This window comes from Gobio gobio (genome assembly GCF_949357685.1).
Source record: "Gobio gobio genome assembly, chromosome: 13".
Taxonomy (NCBI): Eukaryota; Metazoa; Chordata; class Actinopteri; order Cypriniformes; family Gobionidae; genus Gobio; species Gobio gobio.
This window is the reverse complement of record NC_137106.1, coordinates 28,090,338-28,112,416: the sequence shown is the minus strand read 5'-3', so window position 1 is coordinate 28,112,416 and position 22,079 is coordinate 28,090,338. Positions and strand designations below refer to the sequence as shown.

General features: G+C 41.0%; 1 protein-coding gene across 2 annotated transcripts in view; it reads right to left on the bottom strand.

Annotated features, from left to right (window-relative positions):
• hspa12a (heat shock protein 12A) overlaps positions 1–20,493 on the bottom strand; it is a 62,699-nt gene extending 42,206 nt beyond the window's left edge. The window contains exon 1 of one of the 2 annotated variants that reach the window (XM_079833079.1): positions 20,163–20,493. In XM_079833079.1, coding sequence (XP_079689205.1) covers positions 20,163–20,205 — 43 coding nt within the window. In that variant the 5' untranslated portion in view covers positions 20,206–20,493. Of the gene's footprint in view, positions 1–19,112; positions 19,227–20,162 lie in introns of those variants that run through there. The other variant, XM_079833080.1, reaches the window with a different exon arrangement.
• Between the last annotated feature and the right edge of the window lie 1,586 nt (positions 20,494–22,079).

Below are 22,079 nucleotides of genomic sequence, written 5' to 3'. Positions count from 1 at the left end.
ATGAAGCCATCTTCCAAACCATGTCTTTGTCTTATCCTGAATCACTACGGTACACCTATAATAAGGGTTTATTCAGACTATTTTAAACTGAGTGGGATGACAACCGCAAAGGAGTAGCCCAGTACCTGCGTGACTTGTCATATACATAAACAGAGAGAAATAGCTGCAGCTACAATGTTCTTCCACGTTCTTCCACAATTAAGCCTTTTTTAAGATTTAAGCATTTCAATTAATAGCAAAATTCTATCAAATTGAATTGAATAATCCTTACATATTTTTATTTACTATATGTAAAGGATTATTCAATTAAATTTGATGGAATTTTATAATTGAATGCATGAATCTTAAAATAGGCTTAAATGTTTGTATGTTTGAGTGAAGAAGCATGCAGTTTTGTTCATTAACCGCTAGAGTGCCAAAAGCACCTTTATCGGAGTTATTAAATTATTAGTCATTTTAAAGATTAACTTTAAGCGAGTGTTAAATAACAATAAGTATGAACAAATTAAATATCCAATATTGTTGGATATATTGTACCTTCTAGTCACACACTTTAATAAGTACAAATCTATAAAGCTTTTACCTAGGAAAATTATAACACTGATAGGCTTTAAGATGCTAAAATACAAGACAAACTACTTCCAAGCTGTAGCTGTTAGGTGATGATTCTGTTTAATATTGGATGCTTAGTAGCCTCAGATGTCACGCCCGACATCGACTTAACATTTTCACGCACCTAAACATGACGCGGAACCAAACAAACTGTGATTGGTTGCTTTACATATCAGTCAAACATCCTCTTAAGCGGTCCTTGACCAATGAAAGCTGCGATAGAGTCCAGACCTTCTGCCGTCAGTCTAAAGGTCTGGCTGCGTGAGACTAGATGCTTAGTAACATAATGAACATGTCTGACAGTTCCAGACTCAGCCAGGCTGGATATGAAAATATGCGTCTGTAGGATTTCCTCTCGTCTCATAATGCTGGAATGTGAAGTTTGGAGAAAAATTAGAGGGTTCGAAGAGAGCAGAAAACTCCTATTACATTACCAAAGACATAGAGCTGACAAGTGTTACGCCATCTACATCTACAACCCCGTCTCCCCCTTAAACCTCAAGCCATAACTCATAAATAGCATTACAAATGCTCTTTAGACTCTTTAAGACATGTGACGCACATCATCTTATTCCCAACAGTCTCCTCCCAAATGAACGCCAGTGCCCCATTACCTCAGAGAGACATGATACTGAGAGAAGGAGCCGAAAGAATTGATTTTTGCAGTGCTGAATAGAGCTGTAACCAGCAGTCATCTAAACAACAGAGCAGCTTTCCTTTTGCAACCTTATACCAAAATAGTTTAGAGATCAGAGTCGCCTGTGAACTCAGCAAGATCCAGCAGCTGTGTCAGTCAAACGGATCTGAGTAAGCTCTCTGGGATGATATGGTAAACCTGCCATCAGTTCACTAGGTGGGTTCAAATGGAAGATATTAGGATTCATTCATTCATTCATTCATTCATTCATTCATGATTCACTGTAATCATGTCTGCGTGTGCCTTGTGCAAACTAATGAAACTAATGAAATCAAGTTGTTTTGGATTCCAAAACCTGTCTGATATTGATTCACAGACAGAAGTTTATCTTTCTGGTCAAAGGAATTTTGTTTTTCAAAAGATTAATACATTAAAGGATAAGTTCACTTCAAAATGAAAATTCCCTGTTATTTTACTCACCCCCATCTCATCCAAGGTGTCCGTGTATTTCTTTCTTCAGTCCAAAAGAAATTACGTTTTTTGAGGAAAACATTCCAAGATTTTTCTCTATATTATAGACTTCTATGGCAACCAAAATTTTGAAGGTCCAAATCAATGCCGTTTCAAAACGCTTCGAAGGGCTTCAGAGGCTATGCGCGATCCCAGACGAGGAATAGGTTCTTATATAGAGAAGCCATCTGCCATTTAAAAAAAAAAAAAAATGTACATATATTTTTTAACCTACATTGCTCATCTTGCACTGCTCTGCGGCTCGCCACGGATTGCGTAATCACGTCAGAACGGTCACGCCCCAAGCGAATGTGCAAAGACTCATAAAAATGCCCTTTACCAAAAAACACTCCATCTCCAACTTCACAATCATCTGACATCGTTGCTTTACCTTTTTTTGTTAAAGCATATTTGTATTAGTCTTCACATGTGCGCTTTGTAAACACGGGGGCGGTACTTCCACCTATGTCAGCGCAAGATCAGCAATTTAGGTTAAAAAGTATATATACATTTTAATGATATATTATTTCATATTTCATATTAAATTATCAGTAAATTTTGGTTAGATTAAAACAAACCCTGGTGCGATTGCTGTTAGTACGGTTCAATTAAATAAATGTGAACACTGCCAAACAAACTCTGGTGCGGTTCAAATTAAATATGAACACAACACGGACTAAAGACCAAAAACGGGACATGATGTCACAAGATGCGACCCTAAAAAGGACAGAATGCTGAAGCATACTTTTTATTTTTCGTCATAGTCACGATGTTGCCTATCACAGTTCGGTGGAGACATCAGAACCATGTCTCCTCACAGCAGATCTTCATTTGTGTGTGTGATGGAGGGATTCCTGCTGCTGTTCTGACTCCTTTACACATTTTATGAGCTCTTCACGAGTTCTCAGCTGGTCAAAATATCATCATATGTATAGGCTAGTACGCACATACTGTACAATGTACACATTTAGCCCAGCACACAGCATTGTATCGGATGTTCTGTAAGTTCTGTCACGAAATATACGTAATAAAAGCCGACCAATCAGGTTATGATTGTGAACATATGCCTTTAGGTTAGGTATCTTTAGGTTCTGTATTAAAATGATAATGTGCACGCTAAACGGACCAGGACTAAACATTGTTGTTGTTTTTTTTGGTCCGGACCAAACGAACCAGGCAAACCGATCTACAAGTGTGAACACACCCTAAATTGATCATAAGTGACAGTGCAGACATTTATTTTTATAAATCTTATTATTACTATAATTAAATATTATAATTAAAGTATTTTGTGAAAATAACATGATAGTAAGGAATATTTCTTGAGCATTAAATCAAGAAAGTCAAGTTTTGTTTATTTGCAAAACTTCAGCTTTGCCATCACAGGAATAAATTGCATTTTAAAATACAATAAAATAAAAAAGTTTAAATTGTAATAGTATTTCACAATATTACTGTGTTTGCAGTATTTATTTATGATCAAATAAATGCAGCCTTGGTGAGCATTAGAGACATCTTTCAAAAAAAGCTAACCTTACCAATTTATTATCTGCACGTGAGATGGAATTTTGTTACAAAAAAAAGAACACTTACTAAGATCAAATGTAACGTGGTAAACTGAAAAAATGAGGGATTCTTTGAACTGAATGAAGATGTATCGCCAATGTACCCTGGGAGAACACAGACGGTCTAGATCTAACCTGTCAGAGGTGCACAGAATCCTCCAGAACAATAAAGAGTCTTTTGAAAGAGCGGAAGACACCCAAAAGTTGAAAGTCATGGTATTTGTATGTGCATTTGTGTGCTTGTTGTGTCTCCGTAAGGAAATTCTAAAAATGACCTCTTGGAGTTACAATAGTCTTCCTTCCTGTGCATCTGGTTTTGGACAGCCTGATTACAGCTGCTACACAAAGCGTAAAGAAAACCTCTCAAACTCAAACAATCACAAATGACACAAACCGTCAGTAAAATGGCAAATCAGCAACTTTCAATAGACTGTGCGCCTTCTTGAAAACCATTTAGTCAAGCTATCATCTGTGACATTCTGTTGATTACCACAAAAATCATTTTGATTCATTTGAAAGTATAGTTAGCCACAAGACTATAAAGTGAAAATATATATTAATGATATCGATATGTATATATGTAGAGCATTGTGGTAAAATTGCTTACTACACTGAAAAAAACAATAAGTAAAATTTACTTAATTTTTCTTTTTCAACAAAGAAAATAAGTAATTTTAACTTGGCCAGTAAAAGGTTGAATAATTTCTACTTAGCTGAAGTTTCCTTTGCAATACATTTTACTCAAAATATAACATTTCATTAAACCACACTTTTAAAGTGTATGTTTTACTTAGAAATATCTACGTAAATAATACAATAGATATTGTGTAGATACTTTTTCTAAATAATAGAAGTAACGTGGCACCTGAACACAGAGACCTCCATACTTGGTCGCAATACACGGTAACATTTAATAGATTGTTTTCGAGTATGAATATGTCCTTTTGAGTAGAAAATTAACCAACATTGTAGCAACTTATAATGTAATAACAGCACATAATGTAAAACTGCGCATAATAAGCATTACATTGTTATTGTAAAATGTTCATAATGTAATAATTTTCTCAAATTGTAATAAAATCTTGAGCTCAATGTAATAAAAATGTTTACATTATGAGAAATGTATTACATTATAAACTCACCAAAAACGTGTCATATTTTCATTATTGAAATAACTTTTAAAACACACAAAAAAAATTGTAATCCCTTATAGTACATTTTTAAAAATCTAAATCCAGTCTTAAACTACCTGCGAAATGCAACAGATTTAAATATTCATGCTATTATTTTTATTACTGTAAGGGAATACTAATATTGTTATGTTTTAAAAGTTATTACAATAATGAAAATATGACTTTTTGGTGAGTTTATAATGTTATAATTTTATCATAATGGAATTTTTTTTATTACAATATGAGCACAAGAAGACTTTATTACATTTTGAAAAAGTACTCTGTAAAAAAAATTCAGGTCTCCAATTGAACATTTTCTAGTTGTGACTGATCACAATTTAATTCACAGAAATTCAATTTGGCCAACTAAAAAAATTAGATGTGATCATCAGTCACTAGAAAATTTTCCATTTTAGACCTGATTTTTTTTTTTACAGTGTATTACATTATGAACATTTTATTATAATAATAATGTAATACATTATTGTCATGATCCTGTATCTTTCTCTCTCCCCCCCCCCCCCCCCCCCCCCCCCCCTGCTGGTCATTTTCCTACTCACGCTCTCCTCTGGGTACTTGCTCTCTTTAACTTTGTCGCAGCTGTTCCTCGTTATCATTAAGAGGCTTGTTATTTCGACACCTGTCCCTCCTTTCCCCTCTGATTAGCGTCTCTATTTCTAGTTCTTGTCTTCCCTTTGTTCTCTATTACAATTGTTTGCTTATGTATTACCAGAACGTTTGTCTGTCAAGTCTTGTCCTGTCAAGATTCAAGATTCAAGAGTTTTATTTGTCACATACACAGTTATATACACAATATACAACTGGCAGTGAAATGTAAACAGGTCCGCTCCATGGACAGTGCAAATAACAGTTACAAGAAATTAAAATAGAAATAGAATAAAATTAGAATAAAAAGTATTAACATAAGTAGAATTATAAATAAATCAAGTAAAGATAAAAATAGGAAATAAGATAAAATAAAAATATAAAAAATATGTGGATATGATAAGTGAGATAAACTGTAGACTTAAAAATAAGTGGTTAACATAAAATATATATATATGTATATATAAAGAAGTATAATGTGCAAGGTTTATTACAGGTTGTTACACAGTAACAATAGGAACAGGAACGTAAAGTGCAGTGCAATGGCAGTATGTGGATGTTAATGTTTAAACTGGATGTTTATGCGTGTGCGGGGTGAAGTGAAGTCACGTGACTGAGTTCAGGAGTCTGATGGCCTGGGGGAAGAAACTCCTCCTGAGTCTTTCAGTCTTTGCCATCAGACTACGGAAGCGCTTACCAGATGGCAGCAGGGTGAAGTGAGAGTTTGCAGGGTGATTAATGTCTCTGATGATTTTAGTAGCTCTACCTCTGCAGCGTTTGGTGTAGATGTCCTGCAGAGACGGGAGAGCTGAGCCTGAGATGCGCTCGGATAAGCGCACCACTCTTTGCAGGGCTTTGGAATCATGACTGGTGCTGTTCCCGTACCACGCTGTGATGTACGCACGCTGTGATGCTCCTGTCTAGGTGCACGCTGTTTGTACCGATCTACCAGTTGCTGATTCTCATACCGAGTCTATGCTCTACCCAGCTCGCCTGTCGCTGAGTGCTGTTACCGGGACTTTCAGGGGAACCTTTTTCCTCGGCCGTCAGCCATCCTTTGTTCAGTTTTCTACGGACCGGTCATCTACCTGGGTCCACCACCTGTGTTATCCTTTTAAGAAGGAACTCTCTGTTTGACGGCTCAGCGGCCGACTTGCCTGACTCTTAATAAAATAACTGTTAACTTGCCTTCGCCTCTGGATCCTTTCTCACCTTCTGACAGAATACTCTGGCCATTCCCATGGATCCAGCGAGGGAGAACCCTTTCCAGACGGCCCTCGAGATGCAGGGCGCCATGCTGGGAAAGCACGAGGAGGAGCTGCACGCCACCCGCCACGCCGTTGAGACACTGGTCGTCCAGGTGACCGACTTATCTGCCCAACTGAGTCGCTCCCAGGCTGAGGCTTCTGCTCCAAGATCTTTCGAGGCACACGAACCCAGAGTGAACAATCGACCCTGCTACACCGGTGAGCCCACCGAATGTCGTTCTTTTCTAACTCAGTGTGAGGTGGTGTTCTCGCTGCAGCCCCAGACTTATTTCAAGGAGCGCTCCCGGATCGCCTATGTTGTTTCTCTCCTGACGGGACGTGCGAGGGAATGGGGAACAGCCGTGTGGAACGCTGAGGCGGCTTGTCTGGGTCAGTACACTCTCTTCAAGGAGGAGATGCTCCGAGTGTTTGACCGCTCCGCCTACGGTGCCGAGGCTTCGCACCTTCTTTCTACGCTCCGCCAGGAGGACAGGTCGGTCACCGACTTTTCTATTGAATTTCGCACACTGGCCACATCATGTGATTGGAACGAGTCCGCACTCGTCGCTCGGTTCCTGGAGGGGTTGGGTGCGGAGATCAAGGACGAGGTGCTCGCTCGGGAGACACCCACGCGTCTCGACTCCTTGATCGACCTGGCTATCCGAGTGGACAAGCGATTCGACTTGTGCCGCCGCGCTCGCAGACTGGAGAGATCTCTCTTTTCCTCTCCTCCTCTCTCTACTACTCCGCCGAGGTGTGCTCAGCCCGAGCCTATGCAGCTGGGAGGTATTCGCATCGACGCCGCCGAACGTCATCGGCGAATCACGAACCGCCTCTGCCTGTACTGTGGTGCGGTGGGGCACTTCGTTTCTGCGTGTCAAGTAAAAGCCAGAGCTCACCAGTAGAGAAGGGGATACTGGTGAGCGCATCTGTTCTGACCCCTTCGTCACGGTCTCGCACTACTTTTCCGGTTCACCTCCGCTGGCCGGGTTCGGCTGTCTCATGTCAGGCTTTGATCGACTCGGGGGCGGAGGGGAATTTCGTTGACGAGTCCTGGGCGCTCGACCAGGGCATTCCCCTCGTCGACCTTAAGGATGCTGCTCCTGTTTTTGCCCTTGATGGTAGTACCCTCGCCAATGTTCGCCGTGTCACCATTCCGGTGAGTCTCACCGTCTCTGGCAATCATCAAGAGACTATTTATTTTTTTATTTTTCATTCTCCATTTACCACTGTGGTTTTGGGCCATCCTTGGCTTGTGGACCATAATCCTCAGATAGACTGGTGTAGAGGAACTATCCTCTCTTGGAATTTGTCTTGTCATGTTAAGTGTTTAGTGTCTGCTGTTCCCCCTGTGTCTTCTGTTTCTGTGTTTCAGGAGGAGCCGGGTGATTTGTCAGGAGTACCTGAGGAGTATCACGATTTGCGAGCGGTTTTCAGTCGTTCCCGGGCGTCTTCTCTCCCTCCTCATCGACCTTATGACTGCGGTATTGATCTCGTTCCCGGGACCACGCCTCCTCGCGGGAGACTTTACTCCCTGTCGGCACCTGAGCGCAAGGCGCTTGAGGATTACCTTTCCGACGCACTGAACGCAGGTACTATAGTTACGTCCTCCTCTCCGGCCGGTGCGGGGTTTTTCTTTGTGAAGAAGAAGGATGGGTCCTTGCGTCCCTGTATTGATTATAGAGGGTTGAACGAGATAACTGTGAAGAATCGCTATCCTCTTCCACTTATGTCGTCGGCTTTTGAGATCTTGCAGGGAGCTAAGATCTTCACAAAGTTAGATCTTCGTAACGCTTATCATCTGATTCGTATCAGGGAGGGGGACGAGTGGAAGACGGCGTTTAACACACCTCTAGGGCACTTTGAGTATCGCGTGCTTCCGTTCGGGTTGGTCAACGCTCCTGCCGTTTTTCAGGCATTGGTCAATGACGTGTTGCGTGACATGCTTAATATTTTTGTTTTCGTGTACCTCGATGACATTTTGATCTTCTCTCCCTCTCTCCAGGTGCATACTCAGCACGTTTGGCGCGTCTTACAACGTCTGTTAGTTAATCGCCTGTTTGTGAAGGCGGAGAAGTGTAATTTCCACGTTCGGTCAGTCACATTTCTGGGTTCGGTCGTTTCGGCGGAGGGGATCAGCATGGATTCGGCTAAGATCCGCGCTGTTACTGAGTGGCCCATTCCGGACTCCCGTGTCGCGCTCCAACGTTTTCTAGGATTCACTAATTTTTATCGGCGCTTTATTAATAATTTCAGCCAGGTCGCGGCTCCGCTTACCGCCCTCACGTCTGTCAAGAATCGTTTTGTTTGGTCTCAGGCCGCACAGACGGCGTTTGATCGGTTAAAGTCTCTTTTTACGTCGGCCCCTATTCTCTCGACCCCGGACGTCTCCAAGCAGTTTATCGTCGAGGTCGACGCCTCGGAGGTGGGCGTGGGGGCTATCCTTTCTCAACGTTCCGCGTCCGATGGCAAGGTCCATCCCTGTGCGTATTTTTCGCATCGTCTCTCACCCGCGGAACGCAATTATGATGTCGGTAATCGCGAGCTATTGGCTGTCCGCCTGGCTTTGGGTGAGTGGCGTCAGTGGTTGGAGGGAGCTTCGATTCCATTCATAGTCTGGACTGATCACCGTAATCTGGAGTATATTCGTTCGGTGAAGAGACTTAACGCTCGTCAGGCTCGTTGGGCACTTTTCTTTGCTCGGTTCGAGTTTACCATCTCGTTTCGACCGGGTGCAAAGAATGTTAAGCCCGACGCTCTTTCGCGTCAATTCGTTTCCCCGGAGGTGGCGCCTACAGCTGAGACTGTCCTTCCTCAGGGCCATGTGGTGGGTGCCGCGGTTTGGGGAATCGAACGTCTTGTCAGACGCGCGCTGTCACGCTGTGTCACACCGCGCGGGTGCCCTCAGGGGCGTTTGTTTGTCCCGTTTGCTGCCCGTCTGGCCGTTCTCCAGTGGGGGCATTCGTCCAAATTGTTCGCTCATCCCGGGGTTAGGGGCACCATTGCCGCTGTTCGCCAGAGGTTCTGGTGGCCCACCCGGGAGCGCGACATCCGCCGTTTTATAGCTTCTTGCATTGTCTGCGCCCAGACCAAGTCTAGGAATTTACCGCCGGCGGGTCTTCTTAGACCACTACCCGTACCCGCGCGGCCGTGGTCCCATATTGCTCTTGACTTTATAACGGGACTTCCTCCTTCGAAAGGGAGTACCGTTATTCTCACGGTCATTGATCGTTTTTCTAAATCAGCCCACTTCATCCCATTACCTAAGCTTCCCTCCGCCAAGGAGACTGCCCAGGTCGTTGTCGAGCAGGTGTTTCGTATTCACGGGCTTCCCTCTGACATTGTGTCCGACCGGGGTCCCCAATTCGCGTCGCAGTTCTGGAAGGAGTTTTGTCGTCTTATCGGCGTATCCGCTAGCCTCTCCTCTGGGTTTCATCCCCAGACTAATGGCCAGGCCGAGCGGGCTAACCAGAATATTGGTTGCATCCTTCGTAGTCTTGCCTTCCGTAACCCCACTTCTTAGGCCGAGCAGCTTCCTTGGGCGGAATACGCCCACAATTCGGCTCCGTCCTCCGCTACCGGTCTGTCTCCGTTTCATTGCTGTTTAGGGTACCAGCCTCCGCTGTTTTCCGCACAGGAGTCGGAGTCTAATGTTCCGTCAGCTGAGGCTTTTATCCAACGCTGTAAACGCACCTGGAGAGGGGTGAGATCCGCCCTTCTTAAGTCCCGTGCTCGGGTCCGCCGAGCCGCGAATAGACATCGTGTTAAGAGTCCTCGTTATGTCTGCGGTCAGAGAGTGTGGCTTTCCACTTGTAACCTTCCTCTCCAGTCCGCCTCACGCAAATTAGCCCCTAAATTCATCGGACCTTTCCGCGTTATTAAGGTCCTCAGTCCGGTATCGGTCAAACTCAGGTTGCCGTCTCATTTGCGTCGCGTCCATCCTGTCTTTCATGTCTCGTGCCTCAAGCCCGTTGATAGCGCTCCCTTACGCCCCACCGTCCCTCCCATCCGCGTCGAGGGTTCTCCGGTTTATACTGTCCGCAGGTTGTTGGACGTTCGTCCTCGTGGGCGTGGTCACCAGTTCCTGGTTGATTGGGAGGGATACGGTCCTGAGGAGAGGAGTTGGATCCCCGCCCGGGACGTCTTGGACCGCTCGCTCATCGAGGACTTCTATCGCTCCCGCCAGGCTCCTTCCTCGGCAGCGCCAGGAGGCGCTCGTTGAGGGAGGGGTACTGTCATGATCCTGTATCTTTCTCTTTTTCCCCCCCTGCTGGTCATTTTCCTACTCACGCTCTCCTCTGGGTACTTGCTCTCTTTCACTTTGTCGCAGCTGTTCCTCGTTATCATTAAGAGGCTTGTTATTTCGACACCTGTCCCTCCTTTCCCCTCTGATTAGCGTCTCTATTTCTAGTTCTTGTCTTCCCTTTGTTCTCTGCCAGAGTATTACAATTGTTTGCTTATGTATTACCAGAACGTTTGTCTGTCAAGTCTTGTCCTGTCTAGGTGCACGCTGTTTGTACCGATCTACCAGTTGCTGATTCTCATACCGAGTCTATGCTCTACCCAGCTCGCCTGTCGCTGAGTGCTGTTACCGGGACTTTCAGGGGAACCTTTTTCCTCGGCCGTCAGCCATCCTTTGTTCAGTTTTCTACGGACCGGTCATCTACCTGGGTCCACCACCTGTGTTATCCTTTTAAGAAGGAACTCTCTGTTTGACGGCTCAGCGGCCGACTTGCCTGACTCTTAATAAAATAACTGTTAACTTGCCTTCGCCTCTGGATCCTTTCTCACCTTCTGACAATTATGTGCAGTTTTTACATTATGTGCAGTTATGAGTTAGGGCTGTAACGATTTGACCAAAAATAAAAACCTTGATTAATTGAACATTTTACCTCGATTACGATTAATGAACGATTATTTTGCTTCTTCTTTTTTTTGCTTTAAATTTTTTGCCCTCATAAGGTTTTTGAGTAGGTTCCTGATAAGGTTTTTACTGTAAATATGTTCTACTATTAAAGGTGGATTTTTTTTTTTATGAAAAAGTGCATTTCTTTGTGATTTTAAAATACTTTAAGTTCACTTTCAGCAGTTATTGTCTATGGGGCAGATTTCTGATGTACATCATATACAGATACATTAGCACAGTAGGCCTACATTACATTTATTTGAATGCATTAATGAGAGAGTGATTGTGTGTGTGAATTACTCATACCGTCTCTATTCATTATGAAGCTGTGGTTTGTAGGGCTGTAATCAACCAAAGAAAATCTTGGTCGACTGAAGTCCTGACATTTTCGACTAAAAATCGACTAAAATGACGTTAGGAAAAAAAAACTTTAAATTAATTAGCTGCGCACTGTGTGCAGTACTTGGTAGCCTTGTTGTCTGCCTAAATGAGTTATAAATAAACATAAAAAAACTAGAAGGCTATTTGCAGTATATTAAATAGCTTTTGACTTGATTATTTTGCACTGAAATGAGTCAGACACGAGTCTGACGGCTCTGACAGCGTTGCATCGCATGCACCTGCTCAATATCATAGCCTATGACTTCCGAAAATATAGTACTATATGTTGTCAACTAGATATATCATCTCAAGAACTTTTGAGGAATATGCAACATAATTTAGATAATTGTTTTTGTCATATGTATTATAATAACTGACAGACAGTATCAGCCGCTCTGTGACGTTCAAACCATAGACCGTAAAAAAAACATATGGAGCTGAGCTCAGCTTCGCGGCTGAGACACGAATAGACTATTAACTTAAAGCTTTTACTCTTAAACACAAAAGGCACGTCCACTTTAATAAAAAAGGAATATTTATTAAACAAGCCAGATCAAGAGCAGAAAAAACGCTCTCACAATTAAATAAATAATATACAAGAAAAATAGCCTTCTTCAATCTGTCTCTCTTCTCCAGTGGGTTGGGCTAATCCAAAAGAAGTGGAAACAATGGGGGTGTTCTGAAGACAGTCTGTTACCTGTGAAACAGGGGTGCTCTGAAAACACCCCCATTAGCAATTAGTGCTTTCCACCTGATGAAATGAACGCGGCGCGTCAAAACTGATGAAATGAACGCGGCAAAACTGGCAGTACAGATCCACTAGCGGTGTTGTGACGCTTCCCCTCATGTGTATGTTGATGGGCGTTCCTCAAGTTTACCGCTATGGGCGTGCGTTTGAGCCAGCGGGGAATGAAACACAAAGGACCAGCGAGAGACTTCTCTTCGCCAGTTGGTTGGGCTAATCCAAAAGAAGTGGAAACAATGGGGGTGTTCTGAAGACAGATTGTTACCTGTGAAACAGGGGTGCTCTGAAAACACCCCCATTAGCAATTAGTGCTTTCCACCTGATTAAATGAACGCGGCAAAACTGATGAAATGAACGCGGCAAAAAATCGACCAATCATAATTTTGGTCGAGCCAGAACGTATCAACTAATAATCGACTAATCGACTGGGAGATTACAGCCCTAGTGGTTTGTACTTACTTCAAAGGTATTAAAATATATGCCTATAACGGTTGAGTTTCTAAGCTACTTTAGTGACTTTACTTTAACAGGACAGCGTTGACACTGCGTTCCTGCGCTGCTCTCTGCGAGCGATCTTCACATGATGTGCGAGCTTCTGTCTGAGTGTTCGTTTGTCACAATATATCAGGCATTACTTCAACATAATACACATCTGATGGTCTAAAATTGCTTTAATGTTCAAACTGGCAGGCCTTAAAACACATACAAATGACAAAGCTTTGTGAGGACGCAGGTGAAAGAGGTCTGCCTTCAGGGCGCACGCGCGTTGTCAGAGACGCGACACAGCACGGCTCTCTGTGTCACAGAAAAAAGCTGAGCACTGAACGGATAAGTTTTCCATATTGTTGTTTTTAGTGTACAATCGCTTTAAATGTTCAAACTGGCAAGCCTAAACGCATTTACTTGACAAACTTTATGAGGACGAAAGTGAAAGCGATCTGGCTTAGGGGCTTGTGCGCGCCGTCTGTGTGTGTGTGTGTGTGTGTGTGTGGCAGCGCGTAGGCTATAAGAACGGCAATCTTACCTGTATAAACTGTGTAAAACATGCAGTTACTATAGTGATTCTGGGCATCTATAAACACAGATAACTGCTCCTGCATCTCTCTGTGTGCCTGCAAACTGCACTTGATGTGACTGACGGGGCGGAGTCACGTGACTAAAACTGAAATAACCGACAAGGGAAAAATACGTCGGTTTCGATTATTTTTCGATTAATCGTACAACCCTATTATGAGTTGGTACAAACATTCTTCAAAATATCTTCTTCCACAGAAGAAAGAAAGTCATAACAGCACGAGGGTAAGTAATGACAGAATTTTCATTTTTGATTGAACTATGCATAGAATAGACTAAATAGATCTTAAATTAGGCCCAAAAATCTAAACATAGATTCCTGCAGTCATGCTCTGAAGGTCAGGCTAAACTCTGTGCAGCACACTTGAAGTACATGCTTCCCTGTAATGCCACTATAAGCTACTGAGTATATATATACCCATACATCAACCCTCTCATTGCCCCTGAGACTGAAGGCCAGACACAGCTTGACTGGATTATTGGCATATCTCTTCACGCTAGTGGGGCTGGTTATCCTCACATAGTGCAGTCAGGCCCACAGGGAATACAGTACAACAAATCAAGTCTTCCTGGTGGCATGTAAATTCATATTAAAGGCGTCTGAAACAGCTCAAATGTGTCAATAACCAGCCTGTGATCCAGCAAACTACATCAATGTCTTTTTTTTTAACACAACCTAAAGATAAATTCATCTTCGAAATATGAGTAAAATCTGTGTGGCTGGTCACACCACCTCTCTTGATACTACCAAAAGGAGTATCTGAATTATTCATATATATGTGAAATTATTCAAAACCTCTCCAAAGCAAAGTGAACCACCGGCACAGTGCATGACAGACCCAGTAACTTTGCGAGTAATAGTCTAGATTTGGGTCAGAACGGAGTTAGATCATACAAACCAAATTTGCTCACACACATATATTGGACATCTGTGTCGACTATCTGCTATGTTATTCTCGGGTGTGAGAATGTTTTATGGGTCACTGTGTTTGCGTTTTTAATTTCTAAGTCAAAACCTTTCTGTACTTCACAGCACGGAAATACACACTTATAATGCCTGATTAAAAATGCCACTGTGACAAAACTGCCATAGATATTTCAAACATGGAGGCAAAAATTCCCTTTTTGTGAGTTTATTGAATATTTCATATGACTGTATCCAAGGCCTTTCTAGTAATGGGTTTAGCAGTCACATCTGCAGTGACCATTCAGAGAGTTTTTTTTTAATGTTATGATATCTTGCACATTTTTACAGCTACTCTTGTATTTGAACTGAAGTTTGGTTTCAATTGAAAAACAAAGACATAATTGTTCAGACTTAGATTTTGAATAAAATCAATTTGTGTTTTTAAAGACACTACTGTTCAAAAAGAAACTAATACTTTTATCCAGCAATGATGCATTGTTAAAAAATATTTTTATTTAATTTTTTACCTATTTATCAAAGATTCCTGAAAAAAAGTAATAATACACTAATACTAATACTAATACAGCCCCAAATATAGTTAAAATACAGCCACTTAATAAAGAAGTTAATTTGTGAAATTGCCTAAATGCACATGATTTACTGAGCTGACGGTCACAGATGTACAGTATGAGAACATTATGCTTTGGGTGGAGTCTGCTTGGCCTGAATGCTGTCTCTTGGCAGGCACGTATTGTAAATAAAAGCTTGACTTTGTGTATAAAGGGAGCTAAAAAGTGATATATTATCAGTTGTGAGGGCTAATATGGGTTTTTAACGTAACACCCCAAAGGCGTAACATTCTCATTATCACGTAGATGGTCTGTTGACACTAAAGACACCCCTGCTCCCCCCTTCTATAACTTCTCTCTCCTTCACTTTGGGAACTGAGGCAACCGCAGCTAATACCTTAACCATGACGTAATGCCAGATTGGAATTTTTGGGCTTTTGTAAGTGTCGTAGCAGGTTTCCAAATGTCTACATCATTCACAGCACGTCTTTCAGTTAGAAAAAAGACCATCCCATCTGCAAGTGTTTATGCCTCGAAACTCTGCAGATATAAGTGAATAAGCTAGAGATTTGTCTTATATAAACAAGTTGACATTAAAGGGATAGTTCACCCAAAAATGAAAATGTTGTCATCATTTACTCACCCTCAACCTGTACCTGAGTTTATTTCTTTTGTTGAACACAAAAGAAAATATTTTGAAGAATGTCAGTAACCAGACAGTTGACGGTTGCCATTGACTTATTTTTTTTCCTACAATGGAAGTCAATGGCTACCCGCAACCCTCTACAATGCGAGTAAAACACTCGCATATGCGAGTAAATCTTCACTCTGGGCGACTAAATAATATCTATCATTAGCCATTGGCTAAGAAATGCTTAGATTTTGCTCCTAGTGTGTGTGTTAGAGGCTAAGAATAAGTTTTGCATCATAGATTTAATTTTCACTCGCTGAATACTCAGAGAAACAGTTTCGCTCTCCGTCAAGCGATCTGTCCATTTCAGTTCAGCTCAATGGATGCGAGCTTACCTGTATCTGACGTACAGTAAACTCTAGTGTGTAGGCGCACAACTCTACGTCGCTTTGCAGAGAGTGCTGTGTTTCTCTCTCACACACGCGAAGAGAGAGAGAGTCTTAAATATCACGCAGAATCAACGTGCTAGCTACATGTAAACCATATTGTAAAACCAATAATTTGGAATTATTCAGCTTTAAAAAAACAAGCAGAAGATATGCGGTTATTCCGGTAATGGGCGGAACTAATGCGCATACGGCAATCTCATTGGCTGGTGCTCATCTATTACCTGTTTTGTTTTGATTCCAGCAAATCAGTTCGAGCGAACGCTGACAACAAGATTAATATTCATGAACCCAGCAGCTCATCAATCCTTAGTGCATTGTATATTGTTATAAGTAGTAGAATTAGTAGCAGTATTATTATCTTATTAATAATTACTATTATAATTTTTTAAAGAAACCAACAATATCTTAAGCACCACCACCAGTCCTAAGTTCAGTTAAAATATCAAATATGCATTCATACGTGTGTGAATGTGTTTATATATATTTATTTTAGTTTGACCTACACAGATGCGGACCACAGACAGCACTCATCAAACTGAGACTTTCTAAGCGAACATGTGTGTGTGAAGCTAAAAGGCATCGAGCTGACCTCAAACAGAGACACTAATGGCTCCGCTTTAAATTACATCACCCTGTTGTCCTACCTCTCCAAACACACATCCAGGGCCCAGACACCCCCTGCCAGCTGAGCATCTCCTAGACTGCAAGGACAAGACTTGCAATTTACTTGCATAGCACATGATAAAATGCATAAAATATCGCACTGGTTTAGAAAACACACATTTGTTTTAGATCCAGCAAAAAAAATTGTTTGCATGTCTGTGCATGTAAATGATTTATTTGCTCATTCATTTCTAAAGACAAATACCATCACTACATATTCTCTCCTCAGCCATGTGTCTGGACTGTGGCTATTTAAACAGATGTGAATCCACATCACGTCTTGTGGCCACACCCTGACAATGGACATTATCACTGCTCTCTCGGTCACATCATACTGCTCAGCCCAGAGTTACAGGCATCTGGCCGTACAGCGTACACGTGTTAGATGTGCATGTTTGTTTGTCACACATATGTGTATTTGCCGTTAGCTGGTCACAGTTTGTGTGTGTTTGCATGCATGAATGTTGCAGACAGGCATGAATACCCCCTATCTTATCCATGCTGACTAAGCAGTCCTGCCCCAGCCACGTGCATCAGTGTTTAACTGCACCAGGCAGTCCTCTGCAACCATGTTCACTATTGCAGTCAGCCCCACTGTAATCCAAGTGCATGCTTGCCAAGAAAGAGATGCCGTTGTGTGGCTAATGTTCACTAACCCTAGTTGATTCCATAATAAAGATTTAGCAAACACAGATTCAAATACTTCTTTTTCTAAACCAAATACATGAAATTCAATCATATGCAAACATCAGTGCAATCATCTCTGTCAATATTTAATACACAACAAACTTCAATTAACACATATTTATAATAAAATTATATTATATATTGTATTATTATTTGTACTGCTCAGAGGCCAGACAAAAGGCATCAAAAAGATTGATTCACCAAATAGAGTTTTATGTGGACAGGCAGACTAGTGAAAATGTCAACTTCAGATAAAAATATAATCATAAAACAGCATTATATAAACCAGAAAGCCGCAAATTACCCTCAGGAAGAAATGTATCTAAAGTCTGAAAGCATATTTGTTTACATAAGGCCTCCACATGCAATACGCACAACTACCCATCTAATAAACCATTTCTGAGTCTAGTCTTCTCTTCTGTACCCGGCCCGCGGCTCCATGTGCTACCTATGAGGCCTTTTCCCCTTGACTCAAACAATGACTCTTTTATACTCCAGCCCGAAGTGGCACCGTGGGAATGTGCTGGGGGGAGGGGGGTTTATACTGCTATTGGCACCCTTACCAGAGGCTGGCTATGCAAAGGTTAAAACTGTTACACACAAACACTCAATGAAGTAGGTGTGGACATTATGGAGTTCATTTGCACATTTCAACAGCCAAATGGTCCAAAAAAACATTTGGCAGCAAGTTCAATGTTCAATGCAATGCAAATTTCCCAGCGCGTTGCAATTAGCACACCAGTGTCAGATTGTCAACATCCTGGTCTATTCAAAACGTTTACAGTACGACTCATTTCAGCGAATCGATTCTTTAGGAGTTAAAGACCGGTGCAGAAATGATTCAGCCACGACATAACTGCGTCATCACGTGGTCTCTGATATATGCGCTTTAAATTTACAACGTATATAAATGCGTATGAAAACCGTTAATTTAAGTTAATAAAAACAAAGTCATTGAGAACCAAAATATAATTTGTATTTGCATCTCTGGTTTGAAAAGATTCCCCCACTTTTTAATCACATGCTAGCTATTTATTATTAATACGTGTTGATAAAACTAATACAAATCAAGTCATAAACATGTATTACGTTTAATTTGTAACTGCGGCTATCAAAAATAACGTGTCAATCCATCAGTTCACTCATCAGTTCTCGGTTCATAACGAATCGGTTCTCAGTCCAACGAGTCAGTGATCCACTCGGACCGAATTAGTCCGATTTGTGAAGGAATCATCCAGACCCGGTTCAACCGATCCGATACAAAACAAGGATTCGCGATTCGAAAAGACGGAAATGTCGTAAAGATGTAACGCATCTCTCCACCGAATATCACCTTGATGTTGTCTAATGATGTCTACTGCACAAACAGTCTCTGGGAAACATACTCAAAATGACTATCTTACAGATGCTCTTGCTGTGTCAGAGATGCGCCCATCCTGAATCACATTACATCACATCAGCAGTCAAACTGGCGTCCTTCCTAAAGGACAGACAACAGCATGTGCTCATTTACCTTCCAATGTGCAAAACTGTCCGAAACATTCCAAACCTTGAAACAGTTACAATATTATACATCCGCGCTAATGTTATTTTGATCCCAGAGCCATGTTGTAGGCTAAACGGTCGCATTATACATTTATCTGCATTGCTATTATGCCGTATCAAAACGAGCACTAAACCGTTTAAGTATGCGTTTTGAAAGTATATTTAAGCTCTGTTGTATGTTTGGGTCGGTGGTTGAGGAGCCCTACCTCGTTCCGGCTTCACCTGGGATGATGATGATGATGATGGAGCGTGCAGACTTTTGCTGCATTGACTCAAAGCTCCTAGGAGCGAGACCACGTGACCCAACTCTGCACCGCTACTATCTCAGTCACTAAACTCCACACTGCGCTTTTAAAGTCAGATGCAGTTTCCCCGGCTAGGGCATCCTGCCATAAAGAGTCGTGCTGGGATAAAAAATCTCGTAAAAGATAAGACTAATAATGTGCTGTATAGGTGGAATATTATATCTAACCTACATCCAATGCAATACATTGCTTATCATTGTGCAGCAGGGTAAATGTGCTTTCCAGGAATACACTGTACAACATGTTTAGCATACGGTAAAAGCTGTTAGCTTGCCAGTACATTACATTACCGTAAAAATAGAATGAGATGAATAAATGTGTCATTCAATCATATAACGTCCTATTTGAACTATTGAAATAGCCTATGCTTTCAACTGTAAAATGAGTTGGGAATAGGCTAACCTGGGTAGGCTAAGTTAACATTGAAAAATAGCTAAATTAGGCTACATCTAAATAAATATGATGACATTGATTAAAAGACGATACACTTTGCACACCATTTTAACAATAATATACCACGAAAGTAGGCTATAGCCTACTGTAACCCCCCACCCCACCCCCCAAAAAACAGTAGGCCTATTAATTATTTTATAGCCTCATATTTTACTGTAAACGTCCATATTGTCTTTTAAAAATATAAATTTTAACGTAGATGTGGTTACTTACAGTAAACCAATTAGCTATTATTATTATTATTAATAGCCTACAATTAATACGCTAGGCTACTGTATTATTTTTTATATTAGCTATATCCAGTTTAAAATTAACATATAACATTTTAGCCTATCTTTGCCACAAAATAAAGCTCGCAGATAAGTACAAACGTAAAGAGTGGATCTGTCTCAGAGTGGATCTGTTTGTGAATAATTATGTGTGCTCACTGTGGGCGTTGATAACGGGTTGCAACGTGGAATAGACTGCTCAAACTTTCTAAAATGCGATTTATCTTACCTGTTGTGATGTCGTCCATCACCAACTCTTTCTCAGTCATCATTCAAATCTTCAGGCTTTCTTATTCCCGTAAAGATCCCACTTAATGTTTAACTTTTTGCGCGGTTCATTAGATTCTTTACAGAAAGCTCCTAGTGTGCTACCCCGTCCCGTTACTCCGTTACGCTCTTACTCCCATCAAACTTCCAGCCTAAACTATTAAAGACTAACGCTTTGGAGCGCATTTAAAATAAAGAATCTCGAGATTGACCTACAGTTAAATTTTTCTCAGACGGTCTGACATCCAGAGAAAGGAAGTGTACTGATCCAGACTTTACGTCGTTGGCTCGGCATCGGGCCCCGCCCTTCAGCTCGACTCCATGTGCAAGACTAATGAATACAGTAACAGAGTAAACACAGGCCTCTAACAACTAAAGTTACTCGTAATTAATTCTGTAATCTAGCAACTCTTTTATCTATATTTATACTGTGAAGATATAGTCAAACATTTGTATATATAATTTATTTAGATAGATAGATAGATAGATAGATAGATAGATAGATAGATAGATAGATAGATAGATAGATAGATAGATAGATAGATAGATAGATAGATAGATAGATAGATAGATAGATAGATAGATAGATAGATAGATAGATAGATAGATAGATAGATAGATAGATAGATAGATAGATAGATAGATAGATAGATAGATAGATAGATAGATAGATAGGCCTATGGTAAGATCATAGATTGATAGATATAAAATCTGGATTATTTGTTGACTCTCAGGAGGTGGCTCCAGGCCTGAGCACAGTATGGGTTTGATGATCTCAACCAGGGTGCATGGAGACTACTTGATAAGTCACTTCACAATGTCACTGAAAGCAGTGGGATTTTCATGATATCAGAATACCACAGAACACATGTATCACTGCAGGACACTTTCACTTTCAACAAAATGAAGCAGAATCTTTTAGTGAAACACTTACTTTAACATTTCACTCAAGAATAGAGAGGTTACTTTCAGTGACTTACATGCAGAAAAAAGTATAATTCAGTATTATAAAGTTACATTTTAGCCTATGTATTAGAAATATTTATTTATACATACAGTATGTGATCACATTTTTCTAAATTCATTAGTAAACTAAACTTCAACAGACCTTGGGATATCAAATAACAGTTAGAAGAGGAAGCTGATGGCCAGTGTTGGTCACCTCCCCTGGCAATGCTAGGTTATAAAAAGGCTCAATGCCCCATCTAGTGGTCAATATAAATTTGACCCGCAAGACCCTGAACCTGCCAATCAAACCCCAAGCATGCATTGCGTTTACATACATATTCTAAAGTATTTAAAATGTTCAAAGCTTCCCTGAACATAAACTTTACATATTTTGTTAATATTCATATGTGCATAAAAAAAACGCTGTGTTTAAAAAATGACATGCACTCTTAAAAAAAAAGGTTCTATATGGCACCAAAAACGGTCCTTGGCTCGTAATCATAGGGGAACCTTTTTAAGTGCTATATAGCACCAATTTTGGTTCTTCAGTGGTTCTTCAGCAGTTATCAGAGGTTCTTCACCGGTTCTTTGACTAAGGTGCTATATAGCACCGCTAACTAAGGTGCTATATAGCACCGCTACCATATACAGTACATGTTAAGATATGGTGCTATATAGCACCAAAAGTGGTCCCTCTATGATTACGACAAATAACTATTTTTGGTGCCATATAGAACATTTTTTTATTTTAGAGTGTGGCTATGTGAAAAAGTAGTCCTATTTTTTGGCGGTTTTCTATTTCCTGCAGATTTCTTGCTGTTCCCTTGCTGGGAATTTCTTACCAAGGAGCTTACTTTGCTTTACTTTACTTAGCATCTTGTTTACTCCTATATCACAAACATTTAAATTATATTACATTAATACTACATTT